This window comes from Mus caroli, chromosome 9, assembly GCF_900094665.2.
Source record: "Mus caroli chromosome 9, CAROLI_EIJ_v1.1, whole genome shotgun sequence".
Lineage (NCBI taxonomy): Eukaryota > Metazoa > Chordata > Mammalia > Rodentia > Muridae > Mus > Mus caroli.
The window spans coordinates 101,682,873-101,697,291 of record NC_034578.1 but is presented as its reverse complement, the minus strand read 5'-3'; the positions used below and the strand labels follow the sequence as shown (position 1 = coordinate 101,697,291).

The window sequence follows — 14,419 nt, the reverse complement described above, 5'->3', positions numbered from 1 at the left end:
TTCTGTCACGCTGGCTTCCTCTACCCACGTGACTACACCCTAGACTCTCAGGCCCTGAAGCTCTGGGAAACAAGGCGGGTGCGTTCCCCATTCTGAGTGGGGCCGAGGGACAACAGGCAGTTTGTCCAAGTTAGTTTCCTAATAACTATAAGAAAAAAAAAATACAGGCAATCTCACTAGTTATCAAAACTACAATGAGATTCCACCCCAGTCCTGTCAGAATTGACAGTAAGAAACAAACAACAAATGTTGGCAAGGATGGAGACAAAATGTCCACTTGTACTTCCCTGGTGGAAATGTAAGCAAGCAGCCACTGTGGAACTCAGAGTGGAGACTTCTTAAACAACTCAAAGCAGATCTACTGTGTGGTCCAGCTCTGCCACTCCAAGTCAGCATAGCCCAGAGACACCTGCAGCCTTCCTCACAACAGCTAAATTACAGAAAGAATAAAGCTGTGTTGTTTGCAGGCAAATTGACGCAATCAGAGTTGTGTGGATTAAATAAATCAAGGCCGTCTCAGAAAGGCCAGTCCCAAATGTTTTCTCTCATTTGCGCTTCTTATATCTAATATAAATTCATAAACTGTGTATATACATATAACATGAAAGTACAAGTTAAACTGTAGGGGCAAAGACAGTGGCCAAGAGGGGGAGGAAGAGAGTGGAGAAGGCAGGGGGTGGGAGAAATACGCTCAATACTTGCATGAAACTCTTTTTAATAATAATAAAATAGTAGTAATGTCAATTTTTCTTCCTCCCGATGCTAACCATCCCCCCGAGGCAGACAGCAGTAGCTTCCTAGGATGGGAAGAGCTGTCAAGCAGCCCCTGACACCAGCAGCCACCTGCATGATTACTTAGCCTTGCTCAGAGGACAGCATGGTTACAGCTCAGAGTCTCACCAGAGAACTAGGGCAAGAACCGCCCACTCGCTCTGCAGGCAGTGAGCACATGGAAAGGTCTCAGCAGTGCTGGTCTCCCTGTAAGTGCCCAACAGTCAGGGAGCTGCAGGATAGAGGGCAGGATCCACAGAGGACCCCAGCCTCACCATTCAAAGTGCTTTCTAAGCAGAAAAGGGATCGGCAGCAAGGAGAATGCTGGGGCGACCCAGAGAGCCCCAAACAGCCCATAGCTCAGACACGGAACAGAAACAAAGCCTCCAGCCATGGTGGCTAGTCAAGGGAGAGATCCTTGGGGAGAAAACTGTAGGCACAATGTGGGCTACTCCAGAGGCAGTTCTAGTGCAGACTGGGCAAGTGGTAGGAGAGATTCAGCCACTGCAAGCCCGGGACAGACCAGGAGGCTTCCTTTTCTATTCTGAGTTCCAGCCTTGACTTGCTGGGGGTTTGGGCGAGCCGCTTCCTGTTGCTCAGGCCAGCTTCCTCCTGCCCAGGAGGCCACAGTGCTTCTCTGGCCCAGGGGGAAGAGAGGGTACATAGTACATAGTCCATGGCCACAGAAGCTTAAAGCCTTGGGGTTTCAACCAAAGTTGAAATAAGTGATAGGTTTATCTAATGAGCCTTTATCAGCTATCATTTTTCACCCAATTATTTATTTTACAAAATTAAAGATTCTTTTTACTCAGGAATACTGAATGTCCTTTTACCAACAAAGGTACTAAAAATGGTTTGTGGCTAACAAACTTCCTCTACATGGTTTAAGGGGAAAAAGAAAAAAGAAGTGAGAATAACCAAACCAGGGTCTTTCCCATTCGTCCGTCCCAGCTGAGCCCTCTAGGAACCATGTACGTGGGTCCTGTGATCGAAGAAAGGCCCGGCAGGGGACAGGTCCTTGTGTGCCTTGGCCTCACTCCAGCAGCAGCGCATGCCATGATAGTACCCCCACCAAAAGGGCCAGCATCCTGTACCCTATAATTGTTCTGCTGCCTTTATGTCTCCTTCGTTCATTCTGGGTTGGCACCAAGGCTCAAAGTGTTATTTGATAGACCATACCAGGGTTCCTTTCTCGTGACAGAGAAGCCTCCAGGCCCCCTCATCTCCAAGCCTTGTGCTGATCACTGTGACTATCTCAGAGTCACATGGCTCAAGACCTAACTGCCAAGCCACTTACCAGAGTTCCAGAAGAGCTGGTTAGGGGTGGGGGCCTCCGTGCCTTCACGTCTCCATAATCAACAATGTCAAAGTTACTCTTCCAGACCATCACCTGCCAAGAGCAACAGGCAGAGGTGAGAGAGGTAACTGAATTAACCCCAAAGTTCTCAGCAGTGGTGGCTCCCACCTGATAATGCCAACTCAACTCTGGGTCCTGCCCCATATCCCTGATGAGGAGTCTCTGGGGACAGGCCTGGTGCATGTGGCACCAGGATTGGGTATCACCACGTAGCACGATTAGATCTTAGCACCTGTTTGTCCCTCTACCCAAGTGCCATAGATGTCTCAATGTCAGAATCACTATTAAATCCCTTTGTTTCCTTTTCCTTGTTTATCATGTCGACCTGGAAAGGAAGGCTTGAGGGTAGTGGCTTGCCCATGACACTCTGTGAAATCGTGAAGTCATGAAGATAAACTCCAGACCACACTATTGGACAAATGGCCTGACTCTAGCCCCTTACTGTGAGGCCTTAGGAGAGGGATTCAGCATTTGTCTTGTGCCCTCTTCTATGAAAAGATCCCAGCTCCCACCTCCCAGAGTTGCTAGGAGGCTCACAGGACAAAATGGGACACAGTCACTGGCATCATGGAATGGACAGTAACACACTTATTATTTTAAGCCCAATAAGTTTAACAATAAAAAAAAAATACACTCTTAGCCGGGTATGGTAGCATCTGCACTGGAGGTGAAAGCCAGTAAATCTCTGTGTTCAAGGCCAAGTTGGTCTACACAGACCACCCAGCACTAAAGAGTGAGATCAATGTAGTTACACAGACAGACAGACAGACAGACAGACAGACAGGTAAGTTTGATTTCAACATAGCTACTATAACCTCTGTAACTCTAGTACCAGGGGATCCGACGGCCTCTTCTGGCCTCCACAGGCACTGCATAAATATGATACACAGACACACATAGAGGCAAGGAACACCTATTCTCATTTTAAAAAGAAAGCTAAAGATACAAAAATGAATGTCAAAAAAATCTCAACTAACCAACTAACTAACCACACTGTCTTCCAGAAGAGGATAATGCCTAAAAACATATCACAAAGGCTCAGAAAGTCACCCTGCCAGGAAGCAAGAGCACGCCCTAGTGGTGGCTAGAAGCCATGGCAGCTGGGTGCTGCTGGCTTCTCTTCAGAGAGGGTGGCTCGGCCATTAGAGGGGGAATCAGGCAACAGTGGTGTCACACAAGAGCCACCACTCTATCACTCTAGAAGACGTGACATGTAGATGCCACCTCACTGGGAAACAGCAATGCACATGACTCCTCCGGAGGCTCCTCACAGTTACCCACCACTGTTCATACCTCCCAGAGAGATGGGCATACAGATGGGTACCTCATCTGCCATTTTACAAACTGAATGTTGGCATACACATACCACATGGACAAGATCCTTACGTAACTGTGGAGACCTAACATTACCAACAACAGAGTGGCCAGCACGAAGGTAGACATAACACCAATGTCACCCCAGAAAAACAAGAACAAACTGAAAAAGGTGAGGGAATTGACAGCCTCGCTGTCTGGGGAAGACCACAGCAAGCTTCTTGTGTAGGTGACTCTATTTTACCCTGGCTTTTAGCATGCACATCTACTACCCAGTCAACTCAAGAGTCCGCCATACAACCCTGCTTGTACACTCACTGAAGGCTCAAGGCTTTCCATGGCCTTCCTCCTCTTTGGCTGATAGCTAGGACCTAGTGATGGGGTAGGAAGATACAAGCTGGCTCTTATGTAGGCTGTGGACAAAGAGCCTTTAGTTAACCTCTGCTTTACTGAGAAATCAGTACATTTTACTGCAGCTGGGACTTACAGAAGGCCAACAGGACTTGTCTAGGCTGAGCACCCAGAGGATGACCATTCTCGGCAGCCACCAGATCAAGCGTGTTGGTGGCCACTACTCTTTCCTCCACCGTGCTTGGACAAAGGGGGCTGTGTATATTCTGGGAGACTGCTGACGGGTGCATCCCTCAGTGCTCCACACCTTTCCTGGGCCAGGCTTTGAGCTAGGCACCAAGGTCAGCATACTTCCCTCCCCCAGCAGATAAGCCCGTGGCATTTAGCAGTCTGGGTAAAGAGGCACAGGGCTGACAGGATGAAGCCTCAGTGCAAGTGGTGATGAGGTGGACAGGACTTCCTCTCTTCAGCTAAGGATACAGAAAACGCTGACCCTTAGGATGGGCAGTGAGCTGGGAAGGAAAAGGCAGCAGATAATGGAGCAGAGGCTCCTGGGATAGGAGGCCCAGCAGTCAGATGGGCTTAGGGCCCACGCTGTCCCTGCCACCAGCTAGGACTGTTTTCTCATCTATAAGAATAAAATAGGAAGACTCGCTCCACAGGACTCAGGAGAACTAAATGAGCTATGAAATCCTTGCCACACTGACGATATTACCAGATCTGCAGTAAGTAGCCAGTAATTCTTCACTGTTTATGCAATCAGGAAAAAAAAAAACCTGAAAATCTAACTTTTTCACCATGATAATTAGTTCAAAGTCCTTCCAACCCATTCCAGTCTGACACACTTCCATGAGGTCACCCCCGAGGGAGCCTTGCTGGGAAGCAGCCAACACCTGGGTCCTGGGGGCCCCACCCTCACTCTATCATTTGCTGAAAGCCTCCAGCCTCCTATGGGGTTCGGATTCCTTAGGCCATTCTTTCTTACCTGCTCATCGGAGCCTCCAGAAGCGAAATACTCCCCCGTTCTTGAAAAGGCAACAGTGGTAGCAGGCCCCTAGCAGAACATGGAGCAAAGAGCAAAGATCAGCAGGACATAGTGGCACACCAGTGATCCCAGTGCTGGGAGGTGGAGGTGGGAAGATCAGCAATTCCAGGCCAGCCTGGGGTACATGAGACCCTATCTCAATATATATAAAACCCTCCCAAAAGGTCACTCTGAGTCTACTGCACAGTTCCTGAATGGCAGTAGCAGTGGGACAAAGGCCTGGGCACTTGTTCAGCACATGGTCCTCCTCAGCCTCTGTCCCAGAAACCAGCATGTGTTGAAGGACAAGAAGCACAGCTGGGCCTCAGCCTCCAAACATCTCACTAGAGGCTAGGCTATGGGGTCAAGGGCAGGCAGAGGGGAGAGCGGGACACCCACCCTGGCAGTCTGGCCTGGCTGGCATCGTTTCCATGGCTTCCCCCGTGAGATGCACAGCTGAGACCAGCACTCAGCTATCTGGTGTAAGCCTAACACTGCCCTGCTGCAGCCCAGAGAAATGGGAGCCCCAAGGAGGAGCCAGTGGCTCGAATGAACAAGGCAAAGTCAGGGGTATGAACAACAAGAAGGGGGCTGAGGAGGGAAACCCTGAAGGTGCCTGGGTAGTGGACCAAATGACGCCAATGTCTCTGCAATGCACATGCATTTTCCTTAAGTTTGGGCCTAACACTGGGTGATGTGCTGCTCTGGCTTCCTAGGGACTGACGGTCAGAGCGACCATCTAAAGGGGAATGGCAAGTACATACTATGCAGCACTCTCCGACAAGCACGCCCAGGTTGGGTTGAAGGGAGGAGCATCATGTTCTAATAGAGAAAGAACATTCCTCCCCATATGCCTGGAATCCATTCCAGAAAGATAAGCCAAGCAAGGATCTGGCCACAGCCACAGACGCAACCTTTACACGCAAACCTCCAGCGCCGCATTTCCCATGGCGAGTGCCTGGCATGCTGCAGGCAAAACCCGGTCAAAGGCTGACTCCTGCATCTGTCACAAAGGTCGTCTCAGCTCCTTTAGACCACCAGAGTGTAACAAGAATTGCCCACGCCTGGCAGTGGTGGCACACGCTTTTAATCCCAGCACTTGGGAGGCAGGGGCAGGAGAGGGATTTCTGAGTTTGAGGCTAGCCTGGTCTACAGAGTGAGTTCCAGGACAGCCAAGGCTACACAGAGAAAAGACCTGCCCACGGCAGAGGCCTTCAGCAGCATAGTCTGGACTAGAGACTAGGGGAAGCTAGGGAGACTCCCTGCAGTCAGCATAGCTTAGGTTGGAAAGAGACCTCACAGCCATGAGCAGCTTCTCCTCCCCCAGGAGACAGGCAGGTTGAGCAGAGACAGGAGGGTACATGCCTGCTCACACTTCCATTTCTAGTTCTTTCTCTCAGAGGTGTTCAGAATGGAGTGAGAGACAGAAAGAATCCCACATCAGCTAGCATGGCTCAGAGCTCTGCACCTGCACTAACCCATCTCATCCCCAGAGGACGGTGTGTGCCTTTGCTACTGCAAGCTGGAGGAAACAAAGCCCAAGTGGATACAATACAAAGCCAACACCTGCCTGTCACCCCCCTCTCCACACAAGTGGAGCCACAGGCTCCAGTGTACCCTACCCCTGGCAGCCCCAGAAATTCTAAGCTACAGTCAACCAAGATAACACAGACCCACTTTTACTGATAGGGAACACTGTCCACTCACATCTGTGAACAGTGAGCATCAAATACCAGGTGCAAGGCATCCTGGTCCACGTGACTCCATTTCTGAGTAACACTGGCTGTACGTGCAGAGAGTGGAGCTGGGGAGTGTCCCTTCTAGTGGACAGGTGGCAAGGGGTTACAAGGCTGACGGAGAGAGGTGATACACTTTCCAAGAATATCTACCTGATTCTTGACATCATGGCCATTTTCATATTTGTAAGTTTTTAATGAACGTATGTCAGTGGTATAGTAAAAAAAAAAAAAAAAAAAAAAGACAACAAAATGCTTCTTCATTTTGAGGGGGAAAAACCCAAATCGGTAAGAAAGAAACAGGAAGAAACCAGAGCACAGGGTTTCAAAAGCAGACCGGCCCCTCCGCCCACCCAGGGCTCATCAAAGGCAGACCAGTCCCTCTGCCTATCCAGAGCTCATGGGAAGAGCGCCAGGAGGGGCCAGCATGCAGCCAGCACACGCACACAGGTGGCCCACTCCCCTTGCCTGTCATCACTCCACCACCAGATGCCAGGCTGGGGACAAGATGGCAGCAGCAACAGGAGTGTTCACTGGAGAATGAACTCCGCTTACAGGGGTCAGGGCCAGAGGCCAGGCACTGCACTTCAGGGATGCACCCACAGCCAGGAGGCTCTGTGGGGCCCACACTCCTCCCCAGCAGTGCCTGTCTACTAAGAGAACTGCAAGACGCCTGCAACCAGGGCCCTCTGCACCCCTAGAAAGAACAGCATTCCTCCAGCGTCTTGTTAGCTTGTCCAGAGCCCTGGGAAGCAGCCTGGGCTCCTCAGACTGCATCACCGGGCCATTGTGGCCCCTCGGTTTGTCAAGTGCAGGCTACAATGTTTGCTTGATGATGAGATCACATGATGATGTACTTCAGACTGACTTTGCAGACCAGGCTCTGTTGCTGACCTCTACCTGATCTCTGCTCTGGCCTCTGCTCACCTTGCCAGGCTCTTTCCTCCCTTCTTCAGCAATGTTCTACCTACTTGACTGCTCGCTGCTCCTCAAAGGCTGGGCCAGAAAAGGCCTCTTTCTCAGGATTCCTTGTAGAGGCCCCAGCACCAGCTCCTCAGTCATTCTCAATCGTCCTTCATCTTAAATACACTTGTCTATGACTCCACCTTCGCCAGATCCCACAAGTTCCTAGTCTGTAATGTGCTCACAGACATGCCCTCCCAAATTGCCAGTTTTGACTCCAGTTCTTCTTCAGGCAGTCAGTTATTTGGAAGTGAATGAATCTTTTCTATGCATGTCACTGATCAGCTACGGTGTGTTCTAGCTTGGTGGCAGCCTGTTCCTTCCATTTGATTAATCACTCCTAGTGCCCTGCACCCGGCTCCAGGCAGGAATGCTGCTGGGTTCTTCCCTCCCAAGGGCAGGCCTGTCCCTGGCCCCTCCTCAGGTCCTAAATGTGGCCTGAGCATCATCTCTTGCTGGGCCTTCGGCAGTGTGATTCCAGCTGCCCTGCACCCCACAGCAGCAGTGCCCCATGTGCTGGCAAGCCTGTCTGCCCCGTGTCTGCTTCCTGACTGCATCCATGCAGGTGCTCTAGCTCGGCAGGCCAGGCCTCTCCTTCCCCAAAGCTGTTCTATGAGGTGACATTTCTTAATCTGTCATGAACACTGCATACACATGGTATCTGCCCTGTTTCTTTCCTCACCCTATGGTGCTTGGCTGAGCTCACACTGCCATTTCACCACATGCCTCTTTCCCTGGTCAATTTCCAGCCTCACAGAATCTATGCTATTCTGGTTTTTTTTTTTCCTTTACACTTTATTTAGTTATTTAACAAGAACATGCGCACCATGGCACACATGTGGAAGCAAGACTATTTGCAGAGGTGGGTTCTGGGTAGAGAATATAGGTCATCAGGCTTGGCGGCAAGGTTCTTTACCCACAAGCAATCTGGTCAGTTCTATGTCTATTTCCTTTAAACAGCAAGCATCAGTGAAACGAGGAAAAGGATGGAAGGAAGAAAGGAAGGAGGGAGGGAGGGAGGAGAGAGGGAGGCAGAGAAGGAGGCAGGGCAGACAGGCAGAACAGCCCCATAGTGAGTAAGCGGACTGCATACTGTGCTACCCTTAAGCAGCCCATCCAGACCTCAGCACTCTCCTCACACTGGCCGAAGCCTAGCCAGGTACCAATAAGCAAACAGGACTATCACACCACACACTCCTTGAGAAGGACAAAAAGAAGAGTGGCCATCAGAGATATGGTGACTAGGAGGCCAGGGAACTTTGGTGTGGGTGCTCTGGCCTCTGACCCTATGCTGAAATTCAGTCCAGTGTTTATATATCTAAGTGGTGACCCACAGGGACATTGCAACTCTGTGTAGGAGGTGCTACCCAGGGACAGCAAGTCTCTCAACCCTGACCCAGGCAGGGCCCGGCTCCCGACTCGGGTTGCTAGAAGGTGACAAGGGGCCAGGCTGACTCTGCTTTCTTACGGTGGTGCACGCCACTACTGTCTACATGGCTCCTTATACTTCCCAGAGGGGTCTAACCAATTCCAAGTACGACCCTATGACTACTAACATACTCCAAAATGAAGTGACTGGAGGAGGACTAAATGACTCGGGACACGGGGTAAACAGACCCATTCCAGAATCTCACCTCCACTGCTGAAGCCTAGGGGTTGCACAAGCACCAAAGATTCTTCTCTCTCCTCCAGTTCCCCAAGCCCAGCCCCACGTGCCCAGGACACATTTGTGGGTCCCTCAGGAGCCCACCGAGTACAGCTAGCAGCTTCTGTCCAATGTAAGCGTTCCCACCCACATTATGGCAGACGCCTGTGTTCAGCGGATGGCCTGCTACTCAGTCTCTCCACAGTAACAGTCTGCAGTAACATGCAAACCAAGTGCACAGCCACTAATACCAGATTTAACTCTCCGCCCACACCCACCCACCATCCTCTCCCAAATAGCTCTAGAGGATTTAAACCAAAATGAGCGTGGCTCAAGACTGTGTTTCAGAAAATATAGAAAAATAAATCTGTATTTCTAGCATCTTGCCCCCACACTTGCCACACAGATCTGTGAGGGCCCTGCTCAGGGCACGAAGCTTTAAATGACAGCTGCAGTTAGTGGGAAAGCCCTTCCCTCTCCTGCTGGTGTTCCCTGACGTAAGATGAGGGGGCGCATGGCAGCTCCTTTACAGCTCTCAATTCCCTAAATCTGCCCTGAGTGGAGAGACGAGCTGGGAACCCTTCCTTCCTGCTTAGCGTCATGATAGTGGCAGACCCCAAGCTTCAGACTTGGAGCAGGCCCCCTCTGGAGCTGTCATGATCCAGTGAATGACAGAGTGGCAGTGTCCACTCAGGCTTGAATCCGGTGGCTTGCAGACAGTCCCCTGCCTCCCACCATTGCTGAGAGGCTCCAAGCTAAGGCAGAGCGAAAAAGGGCCAGGGCCCACGCAAGTCTAAGCCAGCAAAGAACTCACCCTGCTCGCTGACCTGTCAGCCACGTCACTCAGTAGAGTCCCCACAGAACCTCAGAAGAGCCGGCCACACACGCCCCATGCAGGCAAGCAACATGGACTGTGAAATGGACTACGGGAATCTGAGTTCCAAAGCCAGCCCACATGATAACACTAGAAATCTTTATGCCTACAATAAACTTACCAATTTCTATCTCTCTGAATGGTTTAAATGTTTTTGTTCTTCTAAAAATTCATGCTAGAATTTAGTCCCAAAATTTGCAGTGCTTCAAAGTGTGGTCTTAAAGGGAAAATCCAGTAGTCAGGCTCTGCCTTATAAACGGACAGGGAATTTGGCTTTTTGGCCCACCTATTCTCTGCCAAGTGAGGTAGAACTCATGACACAGGACATGACACTCATCCCCAGAAGCAGGCGGTGTCGAGGTACTACCTTGAAAGCGGAGAACAGCAACAACCCTCACCGGCCAGCGCCTTAATCTTGGCCCTCCCAGTCTCAGAGCATGAGAAAACAACTTCCTAGCTTCATCAATTTCCCAACTTGGGGAATTTTTTTATTTATAGCTGTTGTTTTGAGGCAACAGCTTACTATTAGCCCAGGTTGTCCTTGAACTTGTAAACCTTCTGCCTTAGGCTCCTCAATGCTGGGACTGCTACAGTATGCTGCTAAGTCTGGAGGTGTGGCCCTAAGGCATTTGTTAGAGCAAACAAGAAGTGGAGCCAGGCAATCTGCTTACCCTGCGGAGTGAGCCCTCAGCTCACTCTACACAGTAAGAGCCCCGGAACCCACAGAGGAAGTCCTTAGCTCAACAGAATCAGTCCTTTACCCCAAAATGAGGCCCTCCCACACAGCAAACTCCTCACCCAAGAGTGAGCCTCTAAACTCAGGTGAGCCTTTAGCTCAGCAAAGTAAGACAGTCACCCAAAACTAAGTCCTGTGCCCCACAATGTGAGCCCTCACCCCATAGTGAGCCCCTAGTCTCACAGTGGGGGTCCTCCACCCTCTAGCAAACCCCTGGCTGCGGGAAGTCTGGCCCAGCATACACCAGAGAATGACTCCTTGGCTGATAGCTGCCTTCCACATCTGCGCACAGGTCCAATCTAAGAAACACAAAACTGACTGAGTTGATTTTGCGCTCAAACTGGTGCTTGGCAAGTTACTTTGTGCTAATGCCCCTGTACCCAGGGAGACAATGGAAAGGCACACTGAGGCAGCTGTGGCCTCAACCCAGATAAGAAAGTCACCCAAAGTATTGCAGCCCTGGCCCTTCGTCCTATGTGGGACCCCCCCCCCCACAGTCTCCCCAAAAGGGCCTGCTTAGGCCTTGCCCTGACAGGACATGGAAGCACGGCTCTCCAGAGTGCATAGCCCCTCCCTCCTGATCAAGGGCTGCTTCCTGGTGTGACTGAGGCTGTCCCCCTGGCTCCACCCTCAGCCCAAGGAAGTTACTTTACTCAGTGCACTTCTGGGTGACATCGTCTAGGGATTATGCCTGGGGACCACCACGCACAGAGAGCCCCATAACCCACCGTTGTGTCTCCCAAGTTTAAGCTAGTTTCCTGGGGTACCCCTCCTACTAGGCCAGAACAGGGTCACACAAAGTAGCAATACAGTAGCTATGAGACTTGCTGGCATCTTATCCAGACCAGTGATGCACAGCCAAGGGTAAAAGCTATGGCGCAAATGTCAAAGCCATGAGACAGGCAAGTGGGTGTGGCAGAGACTGTGATGTGAGCACCTGTCTCAGCTCTGCTGTCCTGAGAAGCTCAGGAGGCTCTCAGTGTCACCTGTCCTCAGAAGGGCTTCCTAATCTGCCAGGATGCTTATCTGCAGGGTGAAGCCACTTGCAAGCCCTAGAGCTTCTAAGCCACATAAAGCTGGGAGTGGGGTGTGGGATGGTAACAGCTGTGCTTAATCCCCCATCAAACCACTGCCCCCTGGAACAGGATTTGAAAGCTTAAGGCACCAGAGCCCACCTGCACGTCCTCTGGAAGATCAAGGCTGGGAATGGACAACCCAAGTGGAGTAGTACTTGGGCCTGGAACCAGTGGTCTACAGCCTCTTGTGACGACGTGAACAGCCTCTTGTGACGACGTGACTCCAGCTAGATATTCTCTCAAGGACTCAGCCAGAGAGAGCCTCTTCCAGCAGCTAAGCCAACCTGCTTGGTAGCAGCTGACAAACTCTCAAGTCACAGACAGCCTACACCAACCTCCAAGGATGGAGTGGATCAGAGACCACTCTTGACCACAGCTTTCCATATTCAGAGGGGGCTGAATGGTGGGCTTTTTTAACCAACTAAGCAGATATTCAAGGCTGTTCTCCTGTAACATTCTCCCCTTTGGGAAGCTGACACTGGACCTCCAAACAGGGCAGAGCCAGGTGGGTGAGTGGGACCGGGCTGGGGAGGCTCAAGCAGCCCTTGTTAGGCCTCAAACCATGGCAAATGGCTGAGGTGCCTATTTAACATATCCAAGCGGACTTAGAAGCCAGGTTCTCCCAGCATCCCTCAGTTCCTACCTATTACAGGGTATGGCTGGCATGCCCTTCCCTATATAATCCAGCCATTTTGGTTAGCAATCCTTTCTGTCTACCCTTTACTCTCTTGCTCTCCTCTCCTTTCCCTCTTCACACAGCCTGGTTCAGAATCACGGTGGCTCTAGACTCTCCCAGATATTCCTGCCTCTGGTCATGACCTCTCTTTTATCTACACCACCACACATGCGAGCGGTCGTGGCCTTTTTCTCTGTTCAGCCCTGACTTCATATTTACTGCCTCTCCTTAACCCTGACACTCAACTTCTCAAACCAGAAATCACTTACTTCTACATTAGTAAGCACCCAAAAGAAAGCGCAAACCAGCCACCCTATACTGAGAGGAAACTTGGTGTGGAGAACAGCGCTGAGTGGCCACCACCAGCTGTGAGTGCACAGGGGCCTCGATAAGAGGAGGAGGTAGACAAAGAACAAGTGTCTCTAGAAAGAGCAGGAATTCTGGGAAACACGGGCATGGAGCAGAGCCAGGCAATCCCTGGCTTCCTGGCCAGCTTGCAGAAGTCTGAAGAAACCAAGCCTAAGGAATCCCTGGGCCTGCACTAACTACCACAGCAGAGGGCTGGACATCACAGACCTCAAGAAGAGGAACCTGTAGCCTGTGACAAACAACCCTGTCGCTGTACTGGACAGGGAACTTAGAGGAGGAGCAAGGAGAAATCCTTGGACTTTAGATTCTGACTATCACCTCCATCTGAGCTACACCACAGGACACAGGCAGGGCCTGTTCACTCTTACCCAACCCTGCCAGTACTCTCTAAGACTCAGCCTGCCCTTCTTAAGTCCCTTAGCTCCTCTGCCTTAAGTGAAGTTCTTCACAGCCCAGGCTGAAAGCACCAAAGAGTAGGACCATGACCTTCACTTCGTCTCCCTCCTGTGTGACCCAGTGAGCAGGGAACAGATGACAAACAGATGCAGAAAGAACAATGTCAACAGGTTTGCCTTTGTGTGCTGAATAATGCATCAGAATACTGGGAATGCCATTTACAGTCCACACTGAAGTGTCCCTGGCTGAGAGAAGTCCACTGTTCCAAGAACCCTCACAGAAAGAGGGAACTCGGGAGCATCATTTGATATGCACCTGCTTATGTGTTGTTTCTCAGGAGTGCTTTTGTCTTGCCCACAGGAAGCAGGAAAGGTGGCGTCCACAGGCCCTCCTGTTACAAGACCCAAACTGGTTACACATGAATCTAAGCAATTGGCTGGCAGTCACTACACCCCAGGCCACTGCACACTGTATCTGGCTGTGGTGGCCCAAGGAAGACAGGCCTACTCCTCAACACACAGGGAAGACAGTCCTCACCATTAGGATAGGGACAACAAGTAGCTTTCAGGTCCCAAGAAAGAAGAAAGGGCTGTGTCTTCACCTCTGAGCCGTGGCAAAAGGCTCCATGTGCCCTAACAGCAGATAACAGTTCCCCAAACAGCTCAGGAGCCTTACGCTAGATCCTCCACACCTGGCTCCGGGCTACTCTTTATCCTGCCTTCCTCCAGCTCACAGATGGAGAAAAGGACACACTTAAAATCCTTGGACCCCACACGCTACCCAGCTTGCTCATAGTGACTATGTGCCTACAGATGACACTTTGGTGACTGATCTGTTTAACAGGAGACAGCTACATCACAGCTCCCTGGTAGAAGGTACGGTTGAGGCCTGGCCCCAGGTGAGCCACCGGGAGAGCTGCCTGCAGCCTAACTCCATAGATGGCCACAGGAGCATACACTAGCCACCACTCACCAGAGTTCAGAGGGCTAGCGCTCTCTGAAAGCCACTCAGACAGAAAGCTTCTGCCCCCTTGACTCAATGCCAGAAATCCTTAAACAAACATGCAGAGTCCTTCTCTTGCCCCAACCTCTGAAAAATGTATCTGTGTCTCTGAGGTCATGGGACATCAGT

At 50.9% G+C, this 14,419-nt stretch overlaps 1 protein-coding gene across 1 annotated transcript in view; it reads right to left on the bottom strand.

The window, feature by feature from the left end:
- The window catches only part of Poc1a (POC1 centriolar protein A), a 68,506-nt gene that overhangs the window by 39,640 nt on the left and 14,447 nt on the right, over positions 1 to 14,419 (bottom strand). The window contains exons 8-9 of the mRNA XM_021172097.1: positions 4,779 to 4,847; positions 2,069 to 2,161 (exon numbers count right to left, since the gene is read on the bottom strand). Of these exons, the coding sequence (XP_021027756.1) occupies positions 2,069 to 2,161; positions 4,779 to 4,847 (162 nt within the window). The remainder of the gene's footprint in view (positions 1 to 2,068; positions 2,162 to 4,778; positions 4,848 to 14,419) is intronic.